The sequence below is a fragment of the Halictus rubicundus genome, chromosome 16 (genome assembly GCF_050948215.1).
Source record: "Halictus rubicundus isolate RS-2024b chromosome 16, iyHalRubi1_principal, whole genome shotgun sequence".
Lineage (NCBI taxonomy): Eukaryota > Metazoa > Arthropoda > Insecta > Hymenoptera > Halictidae > Halictus > Halictus rubicundus.
In genome coordinates this window covers 7,850,114-7,874,907 of record NC_135164.1, presented here as the reverse complement: position 1 = coordinate 7,874,907, position 24,794 = coordinate 7,850,114, and the positions used below count along the sequence as shown (strand labels likewise).

At 42.2% G+C, this 24,794-nt stretch overlaps 1 protein-coding gene across 1 annotated transcript in view; it reads left to right on the top strand.

The window, feature by feature from the left end:
* The window catches only part of Cv-c (RhoGTPase activating protein), a 437,455-nt gene that overhangs the window by 138,955 nt on the left and 273,706 nt on the right, over nt 1-24,794 (top strand). Inside the window, exons 3-7 of the mRNA XM_076802187.1 lie at nt 13,909-15,525; nt 16,335-16,509; nt 16,998-17,237; nt 18,195-18,434; nt 19,479-19,672. Of these exons, the coding sequence (XP_076658302.1) occupies nt 13,909-15,525; nt 16,335-16,509; nt 16,998-17,237; nt 18,195-18,434; nt 19,479-19,672 (2,466 nt within the window). The remainder of the gene's footprint in view (nt 1-13,908; nt 15,526-16,334; nt 16,510-16,997; nt 17,238-18,194; nt 18,435-19,478; nt 19,673-24,794) is intronic.

Genomic DNA, 24,794 nt, shown 5'->3' with positions numbered 1-24,794 from the left:
GAAACGGTGTAGCGTTTCCCATTCACAATTCAGATTGCGTTCGCGTTCATTCAATGTTCCTCGAGTGCGAATAAAGGGTTTGTGTTTCGCGCGACAGAGACGCGAGGGAAAAAAAGAATTCAGAACGGGAGAAGCGATCAGGATATCCAGGTTGCCTTTGAAATTCGTTTATCATCGTCGCAGCTCTCGTTTCCTTTTTATTATCGTTCGTGGCGGGTGTTAACGCGTGATATGTTCCTCCAGCTCGCTGGCCAACGATTTAATTTAATTAATCGATTTTATTCGCGTGTGAATCAAAATTTTGGTTTTGCGAATTGCGGTGTTCCAAACATCGTATTCTCTTCAAACTGTGACTCTTCAATATTTATATCTTAACCTTCCGTGTGCTATGCCGGAGTCATTCGTGACCCGCCGCAGTAGGGATAAGCTCGAGCGATTTTATTCCGATATAAGACGACGCTTTTTATTTCGAAATAAGAAAATCGCCATCCCTTCCTCGCCTCCTTCTTCATCCGAAATAGGACGAAAGCCGGTCCCGAGCCATCGCCTTATATCGAACGAAAACTGTAGTGTATACAGTGAATTCTCGATATATGTCAACGACACGACATATATCGGAGACCCGTGTTTTGTTGACGCTCTGATTCCGAGACCTCTCCAGCTTCGTGGCCCCTCGCGGAGTATCCCCCGCGGTAGTGGGGATAATTCCGCGACATTTATCATCCAAGCCTTGACGACATATATCGAGAAATCACTCTGGCTACGCGTCAGAAATGATTTCGTCATAGGCCTAGAACTCGCAGAAGTCCGAGGGTTAACGACGAAGCAGGTTCGTTTGTGAATCACGTTACCGATTAATATACAGGGTGGTCAGTTGTTTCGGGTTACAACTCCGTTACCAGCGGAGTAAAAAATATTGTCAAAGGGCAATGGTGCGAAGAGTACTACACATTCTCCGGACAGTATCTTTCTTAGAAGTGCAACGGCGCGTGTGCGGTCAACAATTACATTATTTTGCTGAAAGAAAATTTCGTTTACATAGTTGGATCGTGAAAAAATGATTAGTTATCGAGATGTACCGCTGCAAGTGCCTCTCGAAGCGATGGAATTTTCGTTCGGAACATTTCGTTCCATAATCGACGGGTGTCTCATTAGCCGGTGCGCGGTTGCAATTTTGCTGGAATAGTTAATTGTTCGTTACCCTGACCAGGTGAAACGCGCGCGATCGATTGCGTAAGCGACGTCGCGGTCCGCAGAAACTGGCTCTCTCGATCTCGCGGAGCACAATGACGTTGCCGGTGTCCCCGGAGTGCATAAATCGCGTTCCAGTTTCGCGTCGAGATTTAGAACAAGTGCAACGAACGTCTACGGGGACGGCTGTTGCGCGGCACCACGCGTTTAATGATATAATCCTCGAGGCAATGGACAAGACCGGTCGTCCGATTGTTCCCGCCGACCGTGCATTCTTTCCCGAACATGGAAGATTGATGTTTCCACGCGATACGAACAAGCGTCCACCCTTTGACGCGTGTTTTTCTGCGGAATGCGTTTGATGTGTCGCAACGGTTCTGACGAGTTCTGCTCTGCTTGCTAACTGCGCTTTCAAAAGATGCTTGTTCGAGAAAGATTTGCTGTAATGTTCACTGTTGGCTTTATTGCTACCTCGTTCCACCTGTATAACATCAAGATGCATCAACAAATTTTCACAGGGTAACGCGTACGTGCGTTTTTCGACTCAAGTCTGTCTGAAAATAAATGGATCAATTTATCTTCAGACGCGTTAAGAGTCGCGCGTATGAACCGTTTGAAACGTCGGAGTAGTTTATTGAACGCACCGTAACTTCGCGAAATGTTGCGAATTCGCAACTGTGCATCTGTGTCAGGAACGACCCGGTGCGAATTTATTAAGATCGCGTATTTTGTATCGTTAATTAGTTATACTAATTATGGTCTATCATATAACGTTTTATCTATCGAAAGCCTAGTGGCTGTGCTTTATGCAAAAGAAACTCGACGATTTTGTTTTAAACGATAATTTTCAGAAGAAGTTCTGATCAGTTTATTCAGAAATTCGCGAAACTCCTAAGTTTCTATACTAGAAAGGCTATTGGAAAATTTGAGGTAAATAATGCGTCAAACGTTGATTGTTATAACTAGACTGCGGATCTTTATGCAAAATAAAAAATATTAGCATTGATTGCAAGACACAGGAGCGAAATAAACATTATTTTATTCAGCTAAAACCAATACACTAGTGCCCTTAAATCTTTTCAATATGTCCATTGCTTCAAATCGTGCTCACCCATTTTCCCCATAAATTCATAAAATCCGCAGTTACAACGCAAAGTCGTCAACTTATGCAACAGACTACCAATTTGCTCGTCCACGATCAACGCGACGGTCGTATTTGCGCAGAGAATGTTTTTAAATAATACAGTCGAACGGCCGGAAAGTAAATCCTTTTACATCGGTGATCGTGGCGTGAGAACGTTCACTTTCAACCGGGTTCAATCGTCGAAAGATGTGTCCAGAGTCTGTCTGGATCAAGCCGTTCTCTTCTTCCTTTCGAATTCGCTTTATCTCGAGGAATCGGATTAAACGGTGGCCCGAGAACTCGTTTGTCCCATCGACGGGAAACGCGATTCCGATCGGGCCGAGAAAGGGCGTCCGAAATCGAAACGATTATCAAATTTCGAGCAGCTTTCATCGACGAAACGGGAACAAAGAAAAAAGACAAATTGCGAGCACTGCAGGTCACAGGCTTCACGAGACGCAAGTCGCAACGCCAGATCAGGGGAATCGACTCGAATCGAGGGGAAAAAGTTACCCCCACCTCACTCTACCAGGTCGAGAAGATCGAGGGGAGTACAATGTACCCCCTCTCCGATGACCGGAGTGACATGTGACACGTTGCGCGTGCGCACCAAGCGTCTCATGCGGAACGTCACGTGACCAGTCTATGGTGTTAGTGGGGGAGCGTGCTCATGGTGGTGGAATGGGACAGTGGAGGGGGAAAAGGAGGAAACAGATACCCAATGGGAATCACTCGGTGCCGAATTAGGCACGCGACGTTGTGACACATGCGCGACAGAGACGTCACGTGACCGGTACGTGTCGGAAGCGTGGGGGAATGGTGAGAGGGGAGGGTAGAGTGGGGAGACAAGTCTCAATCTGGCGACTCTTGTCCCTAGAGACCGAATAACGTCCCATTTACCAGAAACGATTCCATGGATCCGGTCGTTCGTACGGCCCTAATTGGGAAAGCGATTTCTTAATTGAATCGCATGGCGCATTATCGGCACGAGCCAGTCGGGTCCACGGTTTCTCTGAAAGTATAAGTGAGGATATCGTTTCCTGACGCGAAATCTCGAGATTGATTAGGACAGTGCAGCCGCGCGATCAATCTTCGATAGGTGCTCGAAGCGAGTCGGTTTAGTAAATGGAGATATAAGTAGTTTAATGACGGTATTAGTATGACATGTTACTTTATCAAGTGCCCGTACCGATTTAATATGCAAATGCGAGTGCAAAACGAAAACTTTCTACCTGAATTGCAACGAACCGGAGCGAAATGGAAAATCATTTATTTATATTTTGATACTTTTAATTTAAGATTATTCAGAATTGTAAAGATGCGAATTCAACAAATTTACTTCTTTGGGTACATATTATTTTAATAAATGTGTTAAGAATTTGGATAGATACATTCTCGTTATTTTTACAAAGTAATGTAAAGTAGCCAGGTTTAGTGTTCCGTAAACGTAGTGATATTAACACTAGATTTACGGGACCCGTAGAAATGACGGGTTCTAATATTTTTAATTTAATATTATTAAGATTCTAAGGATGCATACATAAGAAATTATTTAGCAAATTTATTTCTTTGGGTATATATTATTTTAAAAATATTGCTAAAAATGTGGGTAGCACGTTCTTGTTATTTCTACGAAGTAATGCAAAATAGCCGCTTCTAGTGCTCCGTGAACCTAGTGTTAAGTAGAAAATAATATACCTGCATTTTTAAACATTTACACCTCTTCTCTGTAAAGCATCCTTGTTTTCACCAAAGGTTTTTGAAAACGCGAACGGTCAGTGGAACTTTCTTCACGGTGCCATTTTGTCGTCTAAGCGGTAAAAATCAAGCAGTTTATCCGTTTTTGTCCCACTTTCGTACGTTTTCCAGTGACCTCCGTTACCGCGGGGTTAAGCGGGTCTAATGATCCTGCGACAGGATTTTCCTTCGGTTATATCTTCGACGTCACCGATCGAAGTTGCGGTGAAAGTGCGACATTAGAAAAATAAATAAACGAACCCTCCACGTTTACTAGGCACGAATCCTAGAGCGTTCGGTACCATGAAAATCCCCGCGTAATGCGAAGATTCTTCGGAATGAATCTCCCGCAAGCGATCGCCGAGTTAACGACAATATAAACGTCTCGTTGCCTTTGACAAACGCGCTAACGAAGGCGCTAAATTTAATCGTGAAAGTAAATAAATTCTGCTAATCGCTCGTTCGGAGGTGTACCCGGTAGAAAAATTTCGATTTTCTCCAATCGGAGGTGGTCGTTCTTATTTTTCCCGGTGGCTCGTTGCCGATGACACGGCCCCTGGGAAAATCCCGCGGTACAGGAAACTAATGATGCGGGAACGATCAGTGTCATTAGCGGCCGCGGCTGTTCGTCCACCGGGAGCATTAATAAAAACGGTAATGGATCGGTCGACGTTGTATATTGGTGACTTTGATGTGGCTCTCGTGCGCGAACCGCTTCACGGACCGGATTCTTCTTCTTCTTGTCCTTCTTCTTCTTCGGGGACACCGTCTCCGATATTTCTTTATTAATTTTTCTTAACCGCGTGCCGAAGCCGTTGTGGTTTCGGCTTTTTTAATTCGTTGCATCCGGTGACATTTCTCAATTGATCTATCGGCAATTCGAACACATCCATTTACCAATTGTTTACAGAAATAATCGCTCTACCATTGTACTATTTCAACTCTCTTCGAATGATTTTCAATCTCAATGAATTTTGCTGTTCCGTCTTCCGCTCTTTGCAGCCCGAGACATTTTTATAATTTCAACAACAGAGAAACAAAGAAATCAGAAACAAGTCATTTCGTCACGTTCGATAGTTCCAATGTCAATAAATTGCAAATAGTAATTTTCACGTCAAGGTGTGAAGCGTTAACCCTCGCATGACGGATCGTAGTTGTCGGAGACTGGGTCTCGCATGGGTCATCGCAGACCCAGCCACCATCGTGCGAGGGTTCAGTGGGTATTGAGAAGAAGGAGAGCAATTTTCTCCGTGAAAAGTGGTAGCTACCTGCGAAATGATCATCTTCGAATGTTTGTTGCGACTTTTATTTTTTGGACTCGAGAGGAGAGATTGTTCGTAACGGTGAAAGTAAAAAAATGAGGGGAGGGGGTATGCTGGTGGCGAACCGAGCAAATGAATGGCCAAACGAAACATTCACCGTCTGTCGGCGATTCGCTAATGATTACACGGCACGGTCGGTCATCGAGCGAAGAAGCCGCGGCGATGCGATGCGTCGACGAAACGATTGTCGGTTCAAATAAATTATACAGCACGAAATGAAAAAGTCGAATTCCGTGTCGCTAATTCTTCTCCGCGATGGCTTTGTCACGCTTCGTGATTGAATTTCGTTGCGTCCGAGATCCGTTGGAAAGCGAGGCGGCTTCGGAAATTAATTTCCACGTCGTCAAAATTGAGTGCAATTAATGGTCGCGAGGATACGTCTTGCGAAATAAAAATCAAAAGCTCTCTGAATCTTCTTCAAAGCTTCAGCGTTCTCCGACATGTTCTTGACACTGATCATTTTATTTGCTATAAGTTGCGACCCTCTTGGCGCAGCATGAGTACTCGGTACTCGGTGTTTACTGGCATATAAAAACCACTCTGGAATACAATGAGTTCAGAGTTCATATTGTACTCACGTTGCCACTGAACCAAGCATTCAAAACCTTTGGAAAATGTTGCCTTATAAAAATGACTATATTGAATTTATGTTTGTTACGATATTACGAAATCTAAATGTCTGCACTAATTTTGTGCACAATACAATTGCTTGAACCAAACTTGATTGAGGCACGCATAAATAATCTCTGCGATAGGCTTCAACTCTGCACTTTAATTACAATAATTAAATTACTTTTTATCCTGTGGGATTTTTTAAAGCGATTGTTCGACAAGTAAACGTGTTAAAGATAGTCAAATAAATTGTGTACTTTTTGCTGTCGAAGAAATAGCAAAATTGTTTCAGTATTTCATAGAGGAGGTGCGTTGCATTTAATAAAATATTTGAACAATGGCGGAGAGCAACGAAAGAAGCGCCGGCCAGCGAACGTGTTAATTACCTTTCAATGTTTTCCATTTCGCATGATTTCTACCGTGTTTCGACGATCGAGTCTGGTCCGAAGAATTTCAGAAATGGCCCTGCCAGAGCAATTCTAAAGCCACGTAAACACGTGAGTTTTTCTTCGCGTGATTATTTATGGCCTCGCACAAGTTGGTACACTGACTGGCGCGTTCACAGCGAGCGTGTTAAATAACATTTATGTTAATGGGCATAGGTGAGCCAATATCCTTCGAGAGAGGTTAAGATATTGCCGTTTCGTAACAACGTCGACTTTGTAGGCGTTTCCTATAATGGCACCATGCCTGGATATCTCTATTTGTGCCCCGGCAAAGGCGGAAATGTATATACTCGGAAGAAAAATCGCCGGAGTCGTGAGCACGCCAATGGAACCCCGATGAACGAGCTGACCGCGGTTACTAATAGCGGCCGGAACAATGGTATATTTAAAATTTTATCGTTTCTTCAACAAGAACCGTTATGAATCACGTGTAATCGTGATTTAATAACTGAACGAGACTCGGTCACGGTTCCCTTCTAATTCTTCCCGTGCACTTTTCTGTATACTATTTCGTCATCTCGTTCTTTTCGCACCGTACGCGAAGCAAATGTGAAATTCTTCAATAGCATTATGCAAATTTCCTGTTCATTCAAGCGCACGCTTTCACTTGTTCATGGATGGCTTAAATTTAACGCTGCGGTTCATGGATCCTTTCATCATTTATACCGTCATACATTTCCAGATTGTTAACCGAGCCTAGGGTTTACACAGCCTTTGACGGTAAACCTATCAAGCACAAAACACATGAAACGTCTTATAGAGAAGTTTAGATTTACTTAAACTTTCTACGATTTATAATAAAAAATAAAGAAGTCAATTCAGTAATTTCCTATGAAAACGGTTCTATTATTTCAATAATTCTAAAATAGAAAATCGGTCGTTTTGACCGTGGTAGGTTCAGTGTTGAAAGAATTTTGCTTAGGTTTAGATTTCTTAGGGGAGGGGAAATGTCAAATGACGAATTCAGAAATTGGGAAAAGGCGGAGAATCCTACAGTTATTAAAAACCAAGAATAATCAATAAAATGCGAGGCAACCGGCTAAGATGAAAAACAGAAGTGAACGCACGATGTACCAGCGTCATCGGGAGAATGATTCGATCGGACTTCGGGTTAAATTCGAGCCTGATTGCGGTCGACAATTAAAAGAAACTCGGTCGGTGCATCGGGAGTGCAGTGTTTCTGTCGAGCGACACGGAAGTGCTTGTGAATCGTCTTGATTGGGATTGCGTTTAATCTCCGCGAGATGCACGCCTACTATCGCCGTCACTGTTCCATTCTAATATTCCCCATCCATAACGCCCGGTGCCCGGAACATTTATCAAACGGATATTTATGCGAAAGCTTGGCCCGCGTGCTTTTAGCGTCCGCTTTCTTCCTGCTCGAGATAGCCGCTCCGGTAACAAAGTGATTAGAGGAGCACCTCTCCCGCAGAATTTTCTCGCGTGGGTCGACTAGTTATGATAACTGTAATCAGCCGAGGGAACGGTCCGCGCCGAGGAGTGTGCCAATTGAATGGAATGGCTTTTGAAACGGACACAATGATGTGATGCTTGACAGACAGGGCGTAATGATAGCAAGAATAGAGCAGTCGACACGTTCCGAGCAGGTGTCGATTTTACTCGTACCTGAACCTAACCTATCCGTCTTCTGCCGAGTTGCGAACGAATTTTTCCAACCAGTGCAGGCTTAACTTGTCTATTTCCATCATGCTGAGTGTCCCACCTGATTGGAATTTTCGACAATTAGGTGGGCTGAACACCTCGATAAGCGGACTACTTTTCTTGGTTTGTACCCTTCGATATTTTCCATCGCGTGTGTCATGTAAGTACACTAATATTTATGAAATTAAAATACACTTATGCGCATTTACATTCACGTGAAATAGGAATCTCTAGTGCACACGCATACGGAATATGCTGCAAGTACTCTGATTCGATGTACTTGTTAAATTCATTCGGATTAATAGGCAATAAACTCTCAGAGTTATGTATCTTCCGAGTCATAACTTGCGAATTATGACCGTGTTATATGATTAATAACAATTTGTTACAGTAAATTTGCTTCGCTGATCTGTACACCACTGGTACTCCATTACTTGTGCACATTTCAAATACTTTTTGGGCTTTTTGTACTCCAGTTTCTCATGAGAGTCATGCTACAGACCAATTAATTAGACATGATTTTAACGATTACTCTGTGACGGTGGAAATAACCGGGAAATGTAAAGGAATCGTGTGAGAGACCCGACGACTGTGTGGGTACCAATTACTGAGCCTATATTAATTACACTTACTTTTAAAGCATAATGAATATGAAGTAGGAGATGTTACATTTTTTTGTTGTTGAGATCAGTTAATATATATGTCATATATCTCTTTCTTTAATATTCATTGCGCTTTGAAAATAAGTATAATTAATGTAGGCATAGTAATTGGTATCCCCCATAGCAATTGCTTGTGCTTGCTTGTGCTGCCATCCAGCGGTTCCGCTCGGGCGAGCACACGCCAACATGGCGGCGCCCCTACCTGTCAAATTCCCTTAAAATTCCTCAACTTTAAACAAGCATAACTTTTGAACCAGCTAATTCCTCCTATTAAAATGTCGACTTTTGGCATTTTCTCGGCAAGATCTACAGGATTATACAGTAAAAAGTTAAAAATTCCTGAGTTGCCAAGTTGAAGCTTAACCGTATTTGCAGCATAATGGACAGAAATTGTTGGAAAACGAAGAGGTTAAAAAGGGATTATTGTTTAGAGCAAGTTGTGAACAATTACAGTTTGAGCAAAATTGAGAAACATCACAAAGTAAATCAGCGAATATGTGCATGAATATAAAGAATAAAAATTGATTTAACTGGCGAGATATATTAAATGAACGATCAACGGTAATTCTGAATTCCAATTATATTGATATTTCATTGACAGTACAACTAATAGATTGTTTTGAGTAGTTTAGACTGTTTGGCTCGTAAATTGTGCGACAAAAGGAGAATTCGATGAATTTTTTCTTCCTTCGAATAAGATTTCAAAACCTCGATGAAAATAAAAGTCTACTTATCTGGTTGGCAACCGGCGCAGCATTGCAATAACCACATCGGCGATTAATCATCGATCACAAGCTTCCCATAGTTTCCACGCCGGTGCTGCGTTGCCCGAAGCTGGCAACCAACTTACGTGAGGCAAGGGAATAATAACTGTCTAAGAGTTGGCCATCAGATTCTTATCAGTGACTAATCTGCACTCCCACCTATTTATCTTTGAACTGGTCGAACAATCGTGTTCGAGTGCCAATTCGTAACAATGAGTTGTCTCTCAATATCGCAAAATTAGAATCGTTCCACTCTGATTGATTATTATAATTAATAACAATACGTCTTGCAACTCGTTGACAGAACACCTTCATTATCATTCTGCTGATCTTTATCGAGAACAAAAATTGCCCGTTGCGAGACACAGGAGCTGATAAATGACTTTCCGTCTTCAACGATTTTAGCAAATTACTTCAATTTTTCTATTCTCCCAAATTGCAGCTAAAATTACTTTCGTTATAAAATCCAGAATCGATTTGTTACAATGGCGCTTGCTTTCAATCGATCAAAACGATTCAAAATCAATAGGATTTCTTTAGAAATGTCTTTCTGGTTATCAAAATTTTTGCAGATCAATGCTCTTAAGCTAATTTTATTTTTCTACCGTTTCGAATTACAGCTACCAATTTTTTTGCGACAAATACATAAAATTCAGAGTCTGTTACTTAGAATGTTTACTTTTGGTAGACAAATTGATTTCACGGTTAAAATTCGGATACTTCGCGTGTGAAAACCTGGTATCACAAGCATACGGTACAGTCCTGTTCTCCTGATTAAACGGCGAATCGAAAGCGCATTAGGAACGAAGCCTAAATGACGTATGTACGATAGAAATGATTTCACCTGACATGCTCATAACCGAAGCCTACATATCCTCGAGATATCCAGCGTTCGAGAGCCCTGCGCCCATCAATCCTCCCAGCGGGAATTGCAATCGATATCGCGCGAGTCTTGAGCAAACTGTATCGATGTTCGTTACGCTTAACTCGTGCAAATTGAATTTGCAGTTACTTAAAGGCGACGCGGGAATGCAATTTCGAGGAAGCAGTACTGCCATATGGTGCCGCGTCGAGCGTACCTAAATTGCATAAATTATTCTCCTAACTTCGATTATAACGTCGTGTCGTGTCCCGACGACGATCAACGCGAATAAAAGATAGCTTTCAACGGGAACAGGGAGGGGAGGACGTGAAAAGGGGGGAGAGGGGTGTGTGTGTGTGTGTGAATAATATCGTATTATGGTGAACGGAAAAATATTGAAATTCGCCACGATCAATTTTTCAGTTTCATAGTAACTTTGATTGCTGCCTGTTGGCCTGTAAATGCTTCCCTTTCGAAGGAACTTGCGCACGAATAATGTTCGCCGTTTGATTAATGACAGGACCGGCGGTATCGGCGTCGTAGTATCTCGCTAGATGGAATCACAATTCGACCTAGCCGGAATAGGTTTAATCAACCTTTTCATTACCGGTGGGTATAGTGCAGTCCACGGGGTTTGATAGATCGTCTGTACGTCGAAGGTGACGACAATCTTTTAGTCGTCGCCCGCAACTATGAAACGCGAGTCGGCCGGAACGGCCTCGGTTTATGTAAATCCGCCATTGAACAGACGGAGACCGTCATCATGGTTTCCAGGTGGATTGACGAGACGCTCGTTCGATGCAAATGAAAATGTTACCGCGGAAAAAGAGAGAACGCTCGACGGAATTCGAGAGGACGATCGACAGGATGTACAGTGTACCCAAAAAGTATTCGAACACTTTTCCGATTCTCGAGAAATTGTCGATGTTTCACGATCATTTCTTTGAAAGAAATAAAGTAATAAAATTCGACTCATTTTAAGCCTCCGTAGACAATACCGCAGTCGTTCGTACCCTTATCCGAAATACGACGAAAGCCGGCCCCGAGCCATTGCCTTATATCGAAATAAAACTGTATTAGTGAAATATTTTCACGATATAGCTGGGGACACATTTTTGGTGACTAGTAAATACTAAATATTAGGAGGACCCTAAACAATTATTTTGAAATCTAAAACAAACTTTGTAGTAAATTCAGGTTTTCATTTCTTAATTTATTGAGGGCAGTTTGCCATCTTTCCTCAAACGAAAACCGCAATTATTTTTGCAGCAACCTAATACGAATTTTGTCCACGTGTTCGAACAAATTGGCCACTATGGAAAAGCTGTAGTTTTCGCGATCGATTATTCATCGTCGAGGATTGACCGGTATCGTTTTCACGAGCAATAGGACCGTACGACGGTTATGGTCGTACGAACGGTCGCGGGAGAAATGAAACCGAGCGGTATGTGCACGCGCGGTTTAAATCGGTGGAGCGTATTTATAAAGCGGTCCATAATGAAGCAGTTATGATGCTGACAGCGCCGACGCGAACCTGCTGTTCGCGAACGTTGCCCGGCGCTCATGGGAAATGAAAAATCGGACACCCGGGCACTTTTCTTTTCTAATGATTTTCGCCGGGTGCCGCGACCGTAGAAAGTGATGTTTCTAATTTATGGAGTTATGGCGGCCTGGGCAACGATCAATTAACCTCGATCAGAAACCTGTTCAGTTTGCACGACACTTGTCCGAGTTTTCTTGGCACGTTTACGCTAATCCGATGGACGCGTTAACTGCAGAGTGATTCGGTTCCGACGGATTTAATTGTTCGCAGGCGTTACGCAAGCGATCGTTAAACTGCGGAAGCTTATGGCAGTTCGCATTTCTCTGTACTGGTTTTGCGAATGCGGGAAGTGATCTGATACCTATTTCCTCTCCGACAGGTTTTTGCGGAATTTAACGCGAAATAAAAGTATTTGTTAAGAGGTGCTACAAACGTGTAAAATCTAGCATCTTTTTTACAGTATCGATCCATGTCGAAAGAGTTTCAACGCTTCAAACATGCTGTTCGTTGCGATAGCGAACGTGCCAGCGATTTGCAATATGTCTGACAAAATTTCTCGTATCATGGCGCATTTGTCAAGATCTTTCAACATCTTTATTGCAATCAAACAAAAGCTCAACTCGATTTAGGAAGGCACACACAGCAGCTTTTACATGAATTGATTCCACGGGAGATTTTCTGATTATTTTCAAACATCCTTAATTATGCTGAGGCGTAACATAAATTCGTTATCCTCAATATTTCCTTTTGGTTTTGTAACAAAAAAGGAAATTACAGTCGATCAATTATAAAATCGTCGACTACAAGTAGTTTGCTGTTAATCACAGTTATCCACAGCAAAGAATAGTTAAAATTATAACATAATTGGAACTCAATATTCATAACGAAACATCCATAAAATACTGACTGAATTAGTTCCCGGTCTGGATTGGTTAGATTGATTTATTAGCATTTATATTTTCAAGAATGACATGATTCCATAGCATAGTTCCTCTATCAAATTTTGAACTTTCACACTTTAGTGTTACGAAGTCACCGGTATTTCTTGACATTTATTAGTCACATCTAAAATTGTATCTTTAACACTTTGAACGCCAAACTAGAAACCCCAAAAATTCCATAAAATCAAAGTAAGTTATTTAATGAAATAAAAATTGCAAAAAAATTAAATGTACGATACGGAGTAATCCTCCAACTTTCTTGCATGTTACAAATCCTAGTTAAGTTTCGTACAATGAATATATCAACGTAAAAATTCATTTTAAGACCTGCACAAATAATTCCGTCAGCCACATATGACTTACGTCGCGTTCAACGTGTTAAGCGATATCAAAATTTTAGTCATATACGTGACATCTTGCTGATTGAAACGACACCAAACACGAGACACTTCGAATCCAAGCATTTTTCTGCCATTGGATGAATTTTCTTGATTAAATCGAGAGCAGCGCTAGAAAATATCTCCGGCTACAAATTGAGCTATATTTTGACTCGATTCTCTTCGAAATCAAAAACTTATTGCACTGGCGTGAGAATTCATGACATCGATAATACAGAGCAAAAAACGTGATAAGTTTAGTCACAGACTTAGGATCAAGACCAAGACGGATCTTAAGTCTGTGATTGGAAATTATTGATCAAAAAGTCACGTGACCATCCCGGGCCTTAAGGGGGCCGGCAGCCATCTTGCGACGTCATACTTGCTTCGGAATTCGAATTTTCTGCCGAATATTACAAATTACTCCACGATGAGGTAGAAATTCGCAATTTGGGCTCCATACAGACGTAGATTGGACTTTCAGGAAACACAATTGACCACTTCTAAACTGCTCATTGCAATATTGAAGCGGCAGTTTGTCTAGATTTTGACCTTTGCATACGTATACGGATTTCAAACCATGCCGGCCCCCTTAAGGGTTAATAGGCACACAAGACCACGTTGTTTCCGCGAACTTTTCTGAACAGTGTTGTTTGTTCTGTGCAGGAGGAGATCGGTGAGATCATAGAATCAGCGCCGACGACGCCGTTGACGGTGTCGGAGGAGCCGAAGTATCCTACGCAAGCGACGGTCCAGCCGGTTAGGTTCACGGACGATCGGTACGGTACAAAGCCGCGTCCGTCAAAGGCCTGCGCGTTCCGAAGACAGAACTCCGTAGGCAGATGCTGCACCTTCACGGACGATATAGGCGACTGGTCGAACAATATCCTGGCGGAGTTGAACACAATCATCGCGAACGAAATCAACGAGCTGAGCAAAGAGAAATCGCGACAGGAGCCCGACCGGCGTCGTCGAAACAAGGAAGACTCGAGGATCGTGCAGTACAAGGAGCTGCTGAACGAGTTCGGCATATCGGACAGCGAGAGTTCCGCGGGAAGCTCGTGCGAGACGAGCACCGATCGATCATCCGGCCGGCAAAACAAGGAGAGCCGTGATCGACGAAATGGAAAGTTGTTCGCCGACGAGACAGAGTATCGCTTCCTGTTGAACTCGGACTACGACGAGCCGCAAGATCGGGTCGTATCGACGGAAGCTGGCCGTGGAAAGAGCGGCAGTCTGCCGGGGAACTTGCAGGGTCTGATAGACAGACGGGAGGAACGTTACCGGTCCGAGGATGTCCTGAACTCGGACTACGACGAGCCGAACGATCCGTCCCCGATCAGCTTGATGGGTAATCAAATCGATCGGAACAGTGCCAGCCTACCCTCGCAGCTGGATCGTGGCCACGAGAGGGAGAGATCGCGCGCGAACTACCTGGACAACAGCTATGATGATCAACCAAAGAAACACGTAGAAATAAGCACGAGGACCAATGAAGTCGACGTCAAGGTCGTCGCCACGCCTTACAACCTATGCCTCGCGGAGAAGGTTCGCGTCGACGACGACGACGACGACGACGACGATAAACCGATCGGCGAATCGAACGCGAAATTACCGCCGCGACAACGAGCGGACGCCCACAGGAAGACCAGTCTGCCGTTGAATCTGACGAGCCAGAAACGAAGGAGGACACCGAGGCTGGCCAGGATACGACGCAACAACGAGGATCACACCGATCCCGACTACGATTTCGATCGGGATAAAATTCCGACGGTTGGGATGAGATCGTTCGAGGGCAACGGGGCGAGATCGGCGCCGGTCACGCCGACCGAGGAGAAGAAGTCCCCCTTCTCGAAGCTCTTGTGGAAGAAGCACACGCCCGTCTTCCACGAGAACGCCGAGGACGTCGTTCTCGTGCGAGTGTCCTCGTTGCCGGATCAAGACTTTCTTCTTCGGTCGGAGAACGAGACGTCCGCCACGGATCGGATTAATTCGAAGGACGGCCACGGCAAGAAGAGGGCCGTCTCGCCGTTGACTTTACGCTCGGACGTATCGGCGAAAAGGTTGTCCGAGTCTGATAAGGATATCAGCCAGATCAGCCCGGTCGATCTGAAGAAGTTCTCCCTCTCGAGATCGAGGGGCAACGACGTGGGTGTCAGCTGCGATCTGCCGGAAGATGACAATGTTGAGTCGGCTGACAGCCCCGATAGCGCCAAGTTCGAACGGATCGCGAACGCCGACGCCAAGAAAATAATGGACGAGCAGAATTCGAGGTCCGGCTCGGTGAGTTTTTTGATAACTGCTTTTCTTTTTGTCCGACGAATACAGTCCGTCGAGAAAGTGCTCGTACGTCTTTTAACCCTTTGCACTCGAGTGGCGACTCCGAAGCACCACTAGAAATTGTTGTGGCATTATTTCAATGAAATTACGAAAAATATTACAATGTATTTGATACATTACAAAATTTGTATTCAACAGATTACTAAACATTTACATATTACATGTGGAAATCGGATCAGTTTCGTATGAATAAAACGGAAGAAAAATTTAGTTTTAGAATGAAAATAGCGTCGAGTGCAAAGGGTTAAATAAGCGCGATTTTTTTTAAAAAGTCTCGAGCGAACAGTGAAATCGCCATTTTGATATTCTTCGATCACACTAGAGCGTTAATTATTTGTGCTAATTGTGACCAAGGTAGGTTCGAAAAATCGAATTGCTCGGATAATTAAAGAAATATTTACTCACTCGACTTATACTGCAGGAATTAAACCTAGAATTGCTTAATCGAGATAATTCGGATCGTTGACGCTCTACGGTACATAAATGTTTTTACTGGTTCAGCTAATCAATTTTTTTCTTAAATGAACATAATCCACGCTGTAACGATCTCCCTCGTATTTATTGATTTTCCTGCACGAAACATTTACATTTTGTAATAAAATAATTGTACCGATAATTTTTTCAAAAAATCCTAGTTCTGCAGAGATCGACGTGTCACCGCGCTTTATAAATGACACTTCTTCGTAGAAATCCGATGACAGGATTCCGAAGTTTGAATCTCTCCTCCGACTAATGAGTCAATATACTTTCAGCTACCAATTTCTCTTCAGTCACTGTTATCGAAGATTCGAAATGGCTCTGGCTCGTGTTGCGCGAACGGTCCACCTCTGGATTCGCTCACTTGTTCTGACATGGCGACGCAAACTTCGCCAGCTATTTCGAGAAGTTCGAGCTTCACGTGGGTCAGCGATTGCGAGTCACCTCGGGGTAAGTTTCCTCTACGTTCCAGTGCCCTTAAAACTTCTGTCATCTTTCCTCGACGATCATTATTCGAGGTTCCATTTTGTCTTCTCATCCGACGGACGATAAATTTCATATAATTCAAAAGAAGATCAACGAAAATCCCTGTTCCCCAAATTTCTCAATTATCGGTTCATACGTATCAATCAAACGTATCATCAGCGGTGAATTGTTTGTTTGTTTGCTGAAAAATGAGTGTATCTCTCAGCATTCCAACAATCCTTTCGTAAAACAAAAGATTAATTGTCTGCAGGTGTTGCGATGATACAACTGGTCAGTTATGTGCATTAAAATAATATCAACGTACGTTTATTGTTTCGTGAGTGCAAGCACGTGAGTTAATGTCGCCTCGTGGTCCACGCAAATTCAAATCGTCACCTTCCGCAACTTTGCGCGCGAAAAGAGCTTGACGGGTACAAATAGTCTCATTCTTATCTTTAAATTGATGTTCCCAGCGGAATCGCAAATGGACTCTCAGTCGTTACAAGATGAGAGCACATTGGATCCAGCTTCCCCGCAAGACACCGTCGACGACGACAATAGATCCTCGTCCTCGTCGCAGGATCTACTTCAGAGCATGGATGAGATTTCCTCCGGAAGTCTGTCGCCGGATACGACCGACAGAGCGTCTCCGCTTGAAAGTGGCATTGGCACTGCCAGTCCACCGAGGAGTACAGATCGACGGATAGTTAAGTGTAAGTCGATTATCTTTTCTTCAAACCTGTCTTCTTACACTCGAAAATCTCTGCCAAATCGTCCCTTAAACGTAGCATCATTCATATTTCATGTCAACCTTAGAATAGAATTATTCGAAGCGTTGCCCAATTTTGTTCACGTGTCGCTCGCACATATTGTACAGCAGAAAAGGAAACACCGGCAAATATGTGTGCGAAATCTCAATCCGAAGGTTCAATAACCAGAATAATAAAACAATTTCAGATTAACACCAGTCATGCTTGGATGACACTATTCTATTAATGAAAGCTTGAAAATGTTTTCTCCCTTAACAACAGTTTATGCTATGTGTATCCTGAACCCTTAAGTGCATAGGTAAACTAAATATTAGGAACGTGAATGCATGCATTGGGTCCATTCAGGACCCCACTTACCTAATTCCTTGCTAACTTTGATTACAGCAACAATTTATTTCTGTAAACACATTAAACATAACCTAAATATCGACAGAAGCAAATAGCTGAACTCTCAGTTCACAAATGGCGCGGCTAATAATGTTAACACAAAATCCAACACTGGTGTCCTTTGCGGACCCCACTCATGCATTTAAGGGTTAAAGAGTAAAAACAGACAAATCCAACGATACATCATAACATATTTTTACCGTCAAGATTTAAACAATTCAAAACTTTCAAATTTGATGCGAACCGGGTTCCCATGCACCAATCCCAAAGTTTTTGCAGATCAATTCCCCAACAAGTGTCACAATTCTGGGGGGTGAGACAAAGAAAATCTAGCAAAATAATTTTCGTCGAGTGTAGCTCCATTCTAGTGTACACTTCACTTTTGTTTTTCACGTGGAGAATATAAAAACGTATGAAACCTTTCTATGTATCAATCCTCCCTAATGAGTGGAGTCTGAAAACGCGAACGAGATTCGAGTCGTTGGCAAAGCGTGTTTCGTTTGACCGTTGCAGCCCCGTCGTCGAGCAAGTGTCACCGCAAGGAGACGTGGGAGAGGATCCGGCGGCGTCCGTCGAAGTTAGGCTCGCGGAACGACAAGCATTCGCAGGACGTGTGGATCAAACGCGAGAGCGTGCACACGCAGACGAAAGAAACCGACGACCAATATTCCCAGGACGCGGTGGACAGCAGCAGCGGCCTCGACGACACCCTCCCCAGGTTGAAGCCCCTCCGACCGACGAATCTGCCGTTGTGTGAGTGTTCATTAACGCGCACACCGATCCATCGGCGCGCTAATGGAGCCTCTAAACACGTTGCACGCATATCCGTTCCACGGAGATGCAAATTACGCGCGGCATGAAAGCTCCCCCGTTCGAAACGACAATATTTTCCAAAGTCAAACACCGCTTCTGTCCCGTCCGTTTGCGAACCAATTAGAATCGGAAAAATTTCGGTGAAAATTAACGTTTGCGCGCGGTCCCCACGGAAATCGATGAAGCGTATAAATATTCATAACCCGGTGAAGTGTACCGAGTCGAAATAAAATGGACGGTGGATTTATACGACGTCCCTTAATGGCCGCGCGATGACTGGTGTTTTTGCGCCCGGAACCGTGCACGTCGGTTTTATTCCTCAATTAACTGTGTTTTATAACGTTCACGGATTCTGTGTCATGCAGTGAAATAATTTATTGCGACGCCCCCAATAATAAATGCACGGTACAAATATTATTTCGGTTAACCACTTGCTGCACGATTTTTTCTTCAGCAGCGATCATGATTGGAACTTTGTTTTTGATCATTTTTTGAATGAACAAATTTACGGGCAATTCTCATACAATTTCTTAATATAAGAATATTAATATTGGTTCAGTTCAGAAGAGTTCACGGATGGCAACGCTGTTTGTTGTAACAATTCGCATAAACTATTCTTGGAAGATATTTCTTAATGTGTACAGAAAGTTCAGTATTTTTAAATCTTTATTTCAAAATAACCTACATTGACACAAGCTTGACACCTGTGTAGTATGCTATTTATTGCATTCTGAATTTCTTGGTGCAGGTCATTTTGAAATAAGGATTCCAAAATTTTTAATGACCCTTATTAAAATTCAATGATCCTCAGGCTACATTAAATATTTGCCGGAAAACTAGGAAACACCCTGTACAAATTAGAATGGGATATACGACAGGGTGGAAGAGTTAGGGGTTAAGGCTTATGTGGAAGAATATTCGAAACGGTTAACGACTCGCGTGACAGGAAGCATAATTACCAGAACTCGTTTTCTTCGTGTACAGGTCTGTCCACAACCGCGAGCAGTTCTTTAAGTTCTGGCGAATTGTTGGAAACACCCCCGCGTCCACCGTCATCCCCTTCGGCAGCGAGTCTTCAGCTGAAACCAGAGCCTCTGGCTGGAGAAATGGGTGGGAAAAGCAGCAGCGCACCATTATTGGAAAACAACGGTCCGGAGAAGCCTAACGGGAAGGTGCCGGTGAGTTTCCATTTACTATTTTTCAACCCTGCTTTACTTAACATTAAACCTACCACTGCCGGTCGGATGACCGGTTTCCGATTTTATATCTCACAATCATTAAAATCACAAAGATGGATCCACTTCCACAGAGAATGATTAAATGATACATTTGTTAACCTTGTAATTTGTACAGGATCTAAATAAACTCAATTTTTATAAACCAACACACACTTTTAACCCTTTGCACTCGGCGCTATTTTCATTCTAAATCTAAATTTTTCTTCCGTCTTGGAATATTTTCATTTTATTCATACGAAACTGATCCGATTTCCACGTATAATATTTAAATGTTTAGTGATCTATTACATAGAAATTTTGTAATGTTACAAATATTTTGTAATATTTTTTGTAATTTCTAGTGGTGCTTCAGAGTCACCACTCGAGTGCAAAGGGTTAATAGATTTAGTGTAAAGTCTTTGAACACGGAATGCTCAAACGCAAAATGTGCCATTCGTGTGGTGCAGTAAACGCAAAAACCGTCACGATATATTATAAGGCAATTCCGTAAAAATATTGAACATAAAGCGTGCGGAGTTAATAAATGAAAGGTAGACAGATTAATAAGCAATACAGGCTAGCAATATTAGGCTTCTGTTACAAAATAAACGTCTCAAAATTACTTCGTTCAATTTCGAAGAAGATTTCCCATTGGATGTCTATGAGTGCAGTAAAGCCTCGATCTAAGCCGAACGGAGCTACACGATCTTAGTTCGCCTATCCCCTCCTCTACCTCACGAGGGGCCAAGAACCACTACTAATCCAATTACAAAACTTCTTTATTTTTCACTACTTTTGTACCGAACTTTCCTCAACTTATTCGTGGCATTTTCCTAAACACGATATCATTTGAACTGTACTTACTGGTTTAATTTACGATTATTGAGATTGTGAATAAATGTATTTCTTTAGGTATATATTATGCAAAAATGGTTAAAAAACTTGAACAGACACATTCTTCTTATTTTTATAAAAGAATGTAAAATATTCACTTTTAGTGCTCCGTAAACCTAGTGTTAATCGACGGTATGTCGACGCGGTCACAAGAAAATATTATAGAAAATAGTAGCCCTACACGATCTATGTCACAGCAGGGACGCGAGTGATTGGGCTTGGATCGAGACTTTGCTGTTTGCAGCGAAACGGGTCGAGTGAGAAGTCTGATTCGATTTGGGGTGTGCGATCCTTTTGTCGCGGAGTGTATGATAAATAATCGCCAAGGTCCGGATCGACTGACAACTGTCGAGCCGGTTACGAGGCAGCCCCGTGTCCTGGCAATGTTTCTTTAAATATCGATAACAAGGCGCGCGCACGGTATCGAGGAGAGCACGAAGTTCGGAGGTTTAGCGAAGAGTGCCGTGTCCTAGGTTGAATAGGGTGCATTAATCACGTAGCAGTAAAGCGTGTATGGCATTTGGCATCGCGATAACCGAGCGCAGATACGTTCCGCGGGACTGTTGCTCTCCGTTCGGTGATCCGCGCGCTTATGGGCCACCATTAGTCTCTGCCCACGTGAAGCGTGTACGTTGCGTGGCATTGACCATCGCGAACACGGTATTTGTATTTGACTCGGCTGTTGCTCGGCGTACACAGCCCGTGTGGGCCGGCCGCGGCGGAGGCCATCGTAAGATTGACACTTTGTTGGCACGATGAACCTTAATTTCCCTTTCATGACAGGTATCTCCACCTGCTACGCCGACGAGCAGAATGTCCTGCAAATTAACCGATTCGTTGGCTCAGGTGGGACGCGGCAAATCCCAACCGCACCGAGCAGCAAAGTTGAACCAGTGATACCACTTTTCCAGAAAATCAGTATTCACGTGTCCGTTAAAACGGGATCGTCAACAGTTTGAGAAGCCTCGGATTTCACATGAGTTTCTACTCAAGAAACGATCAATATTTCCATTCTGTCATGTTTCATTTGCTAATTGCAGTATTGAGCTTTACGATATTCTCGAGATTTGGATCGCCCCGTAATTGTCTCAGCGAAGATGCTGAATAGTGAATATTGTTTATTTAATTCTGGGCATTGTATGGAACAATCTGGAATTTGAAATAGCTCAGAGTTTCACCGTTCTTACGCGTGTTTCGGATCTTAATCTTATTGAAAAATAATTACGCGAAACAGCTCCATTATATGCGAATCTAGTACAAAAATGTTTCATACAAAACTAGTACAAAAATGTTTCATACAAAACTAGTACAAAAATGTTTCATACAAAACTAGTACAAAAATGTTTCATACAAAACTAGTACAAAAATGTTTCATACAAAACTAGTACAAAAATGTTTCATACAAAACTAGTACAAAAATGTTTCATACAAAACTAGTACAAAAATGTTTCATACAAAACTAGTACAAAAATGTTTCATACAAAACTAGTACAAAAATGTTTCATACGAAACTAGTACAAAAATGTTTCATACAAAACTAGTACAAACATGTTTCATACAAAACTAGTACAAAAATGTTTCATACAAAACTAGTACAAAAATGTTTCATACAAAACTAGTACAAAAATGTTTCATACGAAACTAGTACAAAAATGTTTCATACAAAACTAGTACAAAAATGTTTCATACAAAACTAGTACAAAAATGTTTCATACAAAACTAGTACAAAAATGTTTCATACAAAACTAGTACAAAAATGTTTCATACAAAACTAGTACAAAAATGTTTCATACAAAACTAGTGCAAAAACGTTTCATACAAAACCGTACACATTGCACTTCCAAAACTGTACGACTAGTAGATACAGCATAGTACATTTATTCGCATCACACTCAAATGTTTAGCAATTTACTAAATCCGAAGCAATGTGATAGTGTGAAAATTGTTTGGAATCATGGAATAATCATTTTTATCGAGTGCAAGGGTGCCGTGTGTTTTGCACCGAGAATTTATTTAGCACTTAATACTCAAACCAGAAGCCTTCTGCTTTTATTATAGCATGTGTTCGTGGAGGCATGCCTTGTGTGCTGCGCAAATGAGAATTTTTAAGGATTACAGCAATAAGTGAACGCTTATGTTGGCGGCCTTTTTTTCGCGTCTCGTGCAACGGTTTATCGGTCGTTGGCCTGATCGTTTCAACGCGTTCGACGGTATTCAGAATTTCCGGCGAAATTTCGGCCGACGAATTTGCGAACTGAAAAGTACCAGCCTGTGCAATCGGAGCCGAAAGATATCCTTTTTCGGCGCGGCGCTTTTCAGCCATGATCAATACGCTGATATTTCGAGCCGGCGCTGAATGTAAAAGCGGATGACGTTGTTAATTTGCGGATTTTATGATGCAGATATGACATTTCTGGCGATGGGCGAAGCTTGTTGAGAATCTGCGAGAAAAGACTGTTTTTAAAAGACGCGAAGCAGATTAGAATCTATAGTACGGACCCACATGAGTACAATAAATTACGCTGTTCGCAATTTTGAAAATGTAATGAAAAATTCCAATACTGTCTTCGAAGAAAGCAGATCAAAAATTAATTCATAGTATGAGCTCACGCAGATATTTGCACAATAGATTACACGAATAAATCACATTACTGAGGAGTTTTAAGAAAAATAAATGAAGCAAATTATTTTCTCTTAATGGGCTCATAAGTTCATGTGGTTTTCTATTTTACATTGTCTACAGCTCTTACACAGTTATCTGTCAGCACGACAGTTAGTATTTTCTGTTTCTGTCATTTTATTAAGATAGAAATTGTCAGGTCAATAAGAATCTAACATGTAGAGTAACACGAGTTTTCAGCTATCGAGAAATTGACTAAAAAAAAAATGCTTCCGGAAAATATGTTTCAAAAAAATTGACAAATATTGCTGCAAATGGTCTCGAGGATTATCAACTGTGTAGTGGTGAAAATCGGTCCGTCATCCGATCGTGAAAGTTTAAATATTATACAGCTCTGACGAAAAATATTCGTTCGAACAATTCAAACGTTCAATATTGTTACTGTTCATATATATTTGACGGGTAAATGTTGTCGTTAATGGTGACACCAAATGCAATGTTAAAACTCGTCATATACAGGGTGGATCTGGTAACTGGAGTATAACTGTTTTTCTTTTAAAGATACAAAGAAATTGCAAATTGGCAAATCGGCAAATTGTTTTTTGAGTTTGAGAATTTGTAATGCGCGCGCCGTTAGATAGCAATCGGCAGACTCGTCTGACCACGACCAACCAATTCTACTTCCTGCACATACTAGAGCACGCGAACTCGACGGATGTTCAAACTTGTTTTTTTTTTTCGAGGCGACAAACGAACAAAATTCCTTCTTTTCGACTTGTTTTTTTCCACCGTTTGTGCCGAGCCAGTTGGGAAACACCCTGTATAAATATGCGGCAAATTATTGAGATGGAAGCAAGAGGGCATTAAGCATGATTGAAAGGCTTATCGATGATACCGATGCTTGTCATAAAATTGAAAGTTTGTTAGCCGGATGGAGATCTGAAATTCCCCCTCGCGGCGGGTTTCACGGCGTGTACTTTATCTCGCAACTCGATCTGATTTCCTTTAGTATAACGTACACGTATCGCCGGACAATGATTGTACAATTGATATTTTGTGAACTTGATGAGCTTAATTCTCCTCACGACGGGTATCTCCACCTACTCTCGAGATCTTCGATGTATCTTCCGAACAGAATCGCACCGGTACAGATAACATCGGACGCGGACGTGCCTCGAATATTTTCTTTTTATTAATTTTTATTCAAATTGACCCACGATGCGACGTCGCAACCATCGACGGTGAAACTCTATTTTCGTTTGATTTCGAATTGCAGCACGGCTGAATCTCGAGCGCGCTTGAAATGACTAAACGGAGCTCGGACAGAACGAAATAATTGGACGGTATAAAATCGTTTTAATGAGCTTAATTGCCTTCGTTTCACCGGTATTGAGGAGCTTGCAAATTTCACGATCTGAAATTCAGAGTTCTCGGGAGAACGTCGCATAGAAAAAAAAGTGAATAGACTTTCTACGCACCGGTGATTTAATCGCGGAACTTCCACTGGTATAGAAAAGTGATAAATTTAGTTCCTATTTGGGAACGAGACGAATCGATAGTATAACGAAG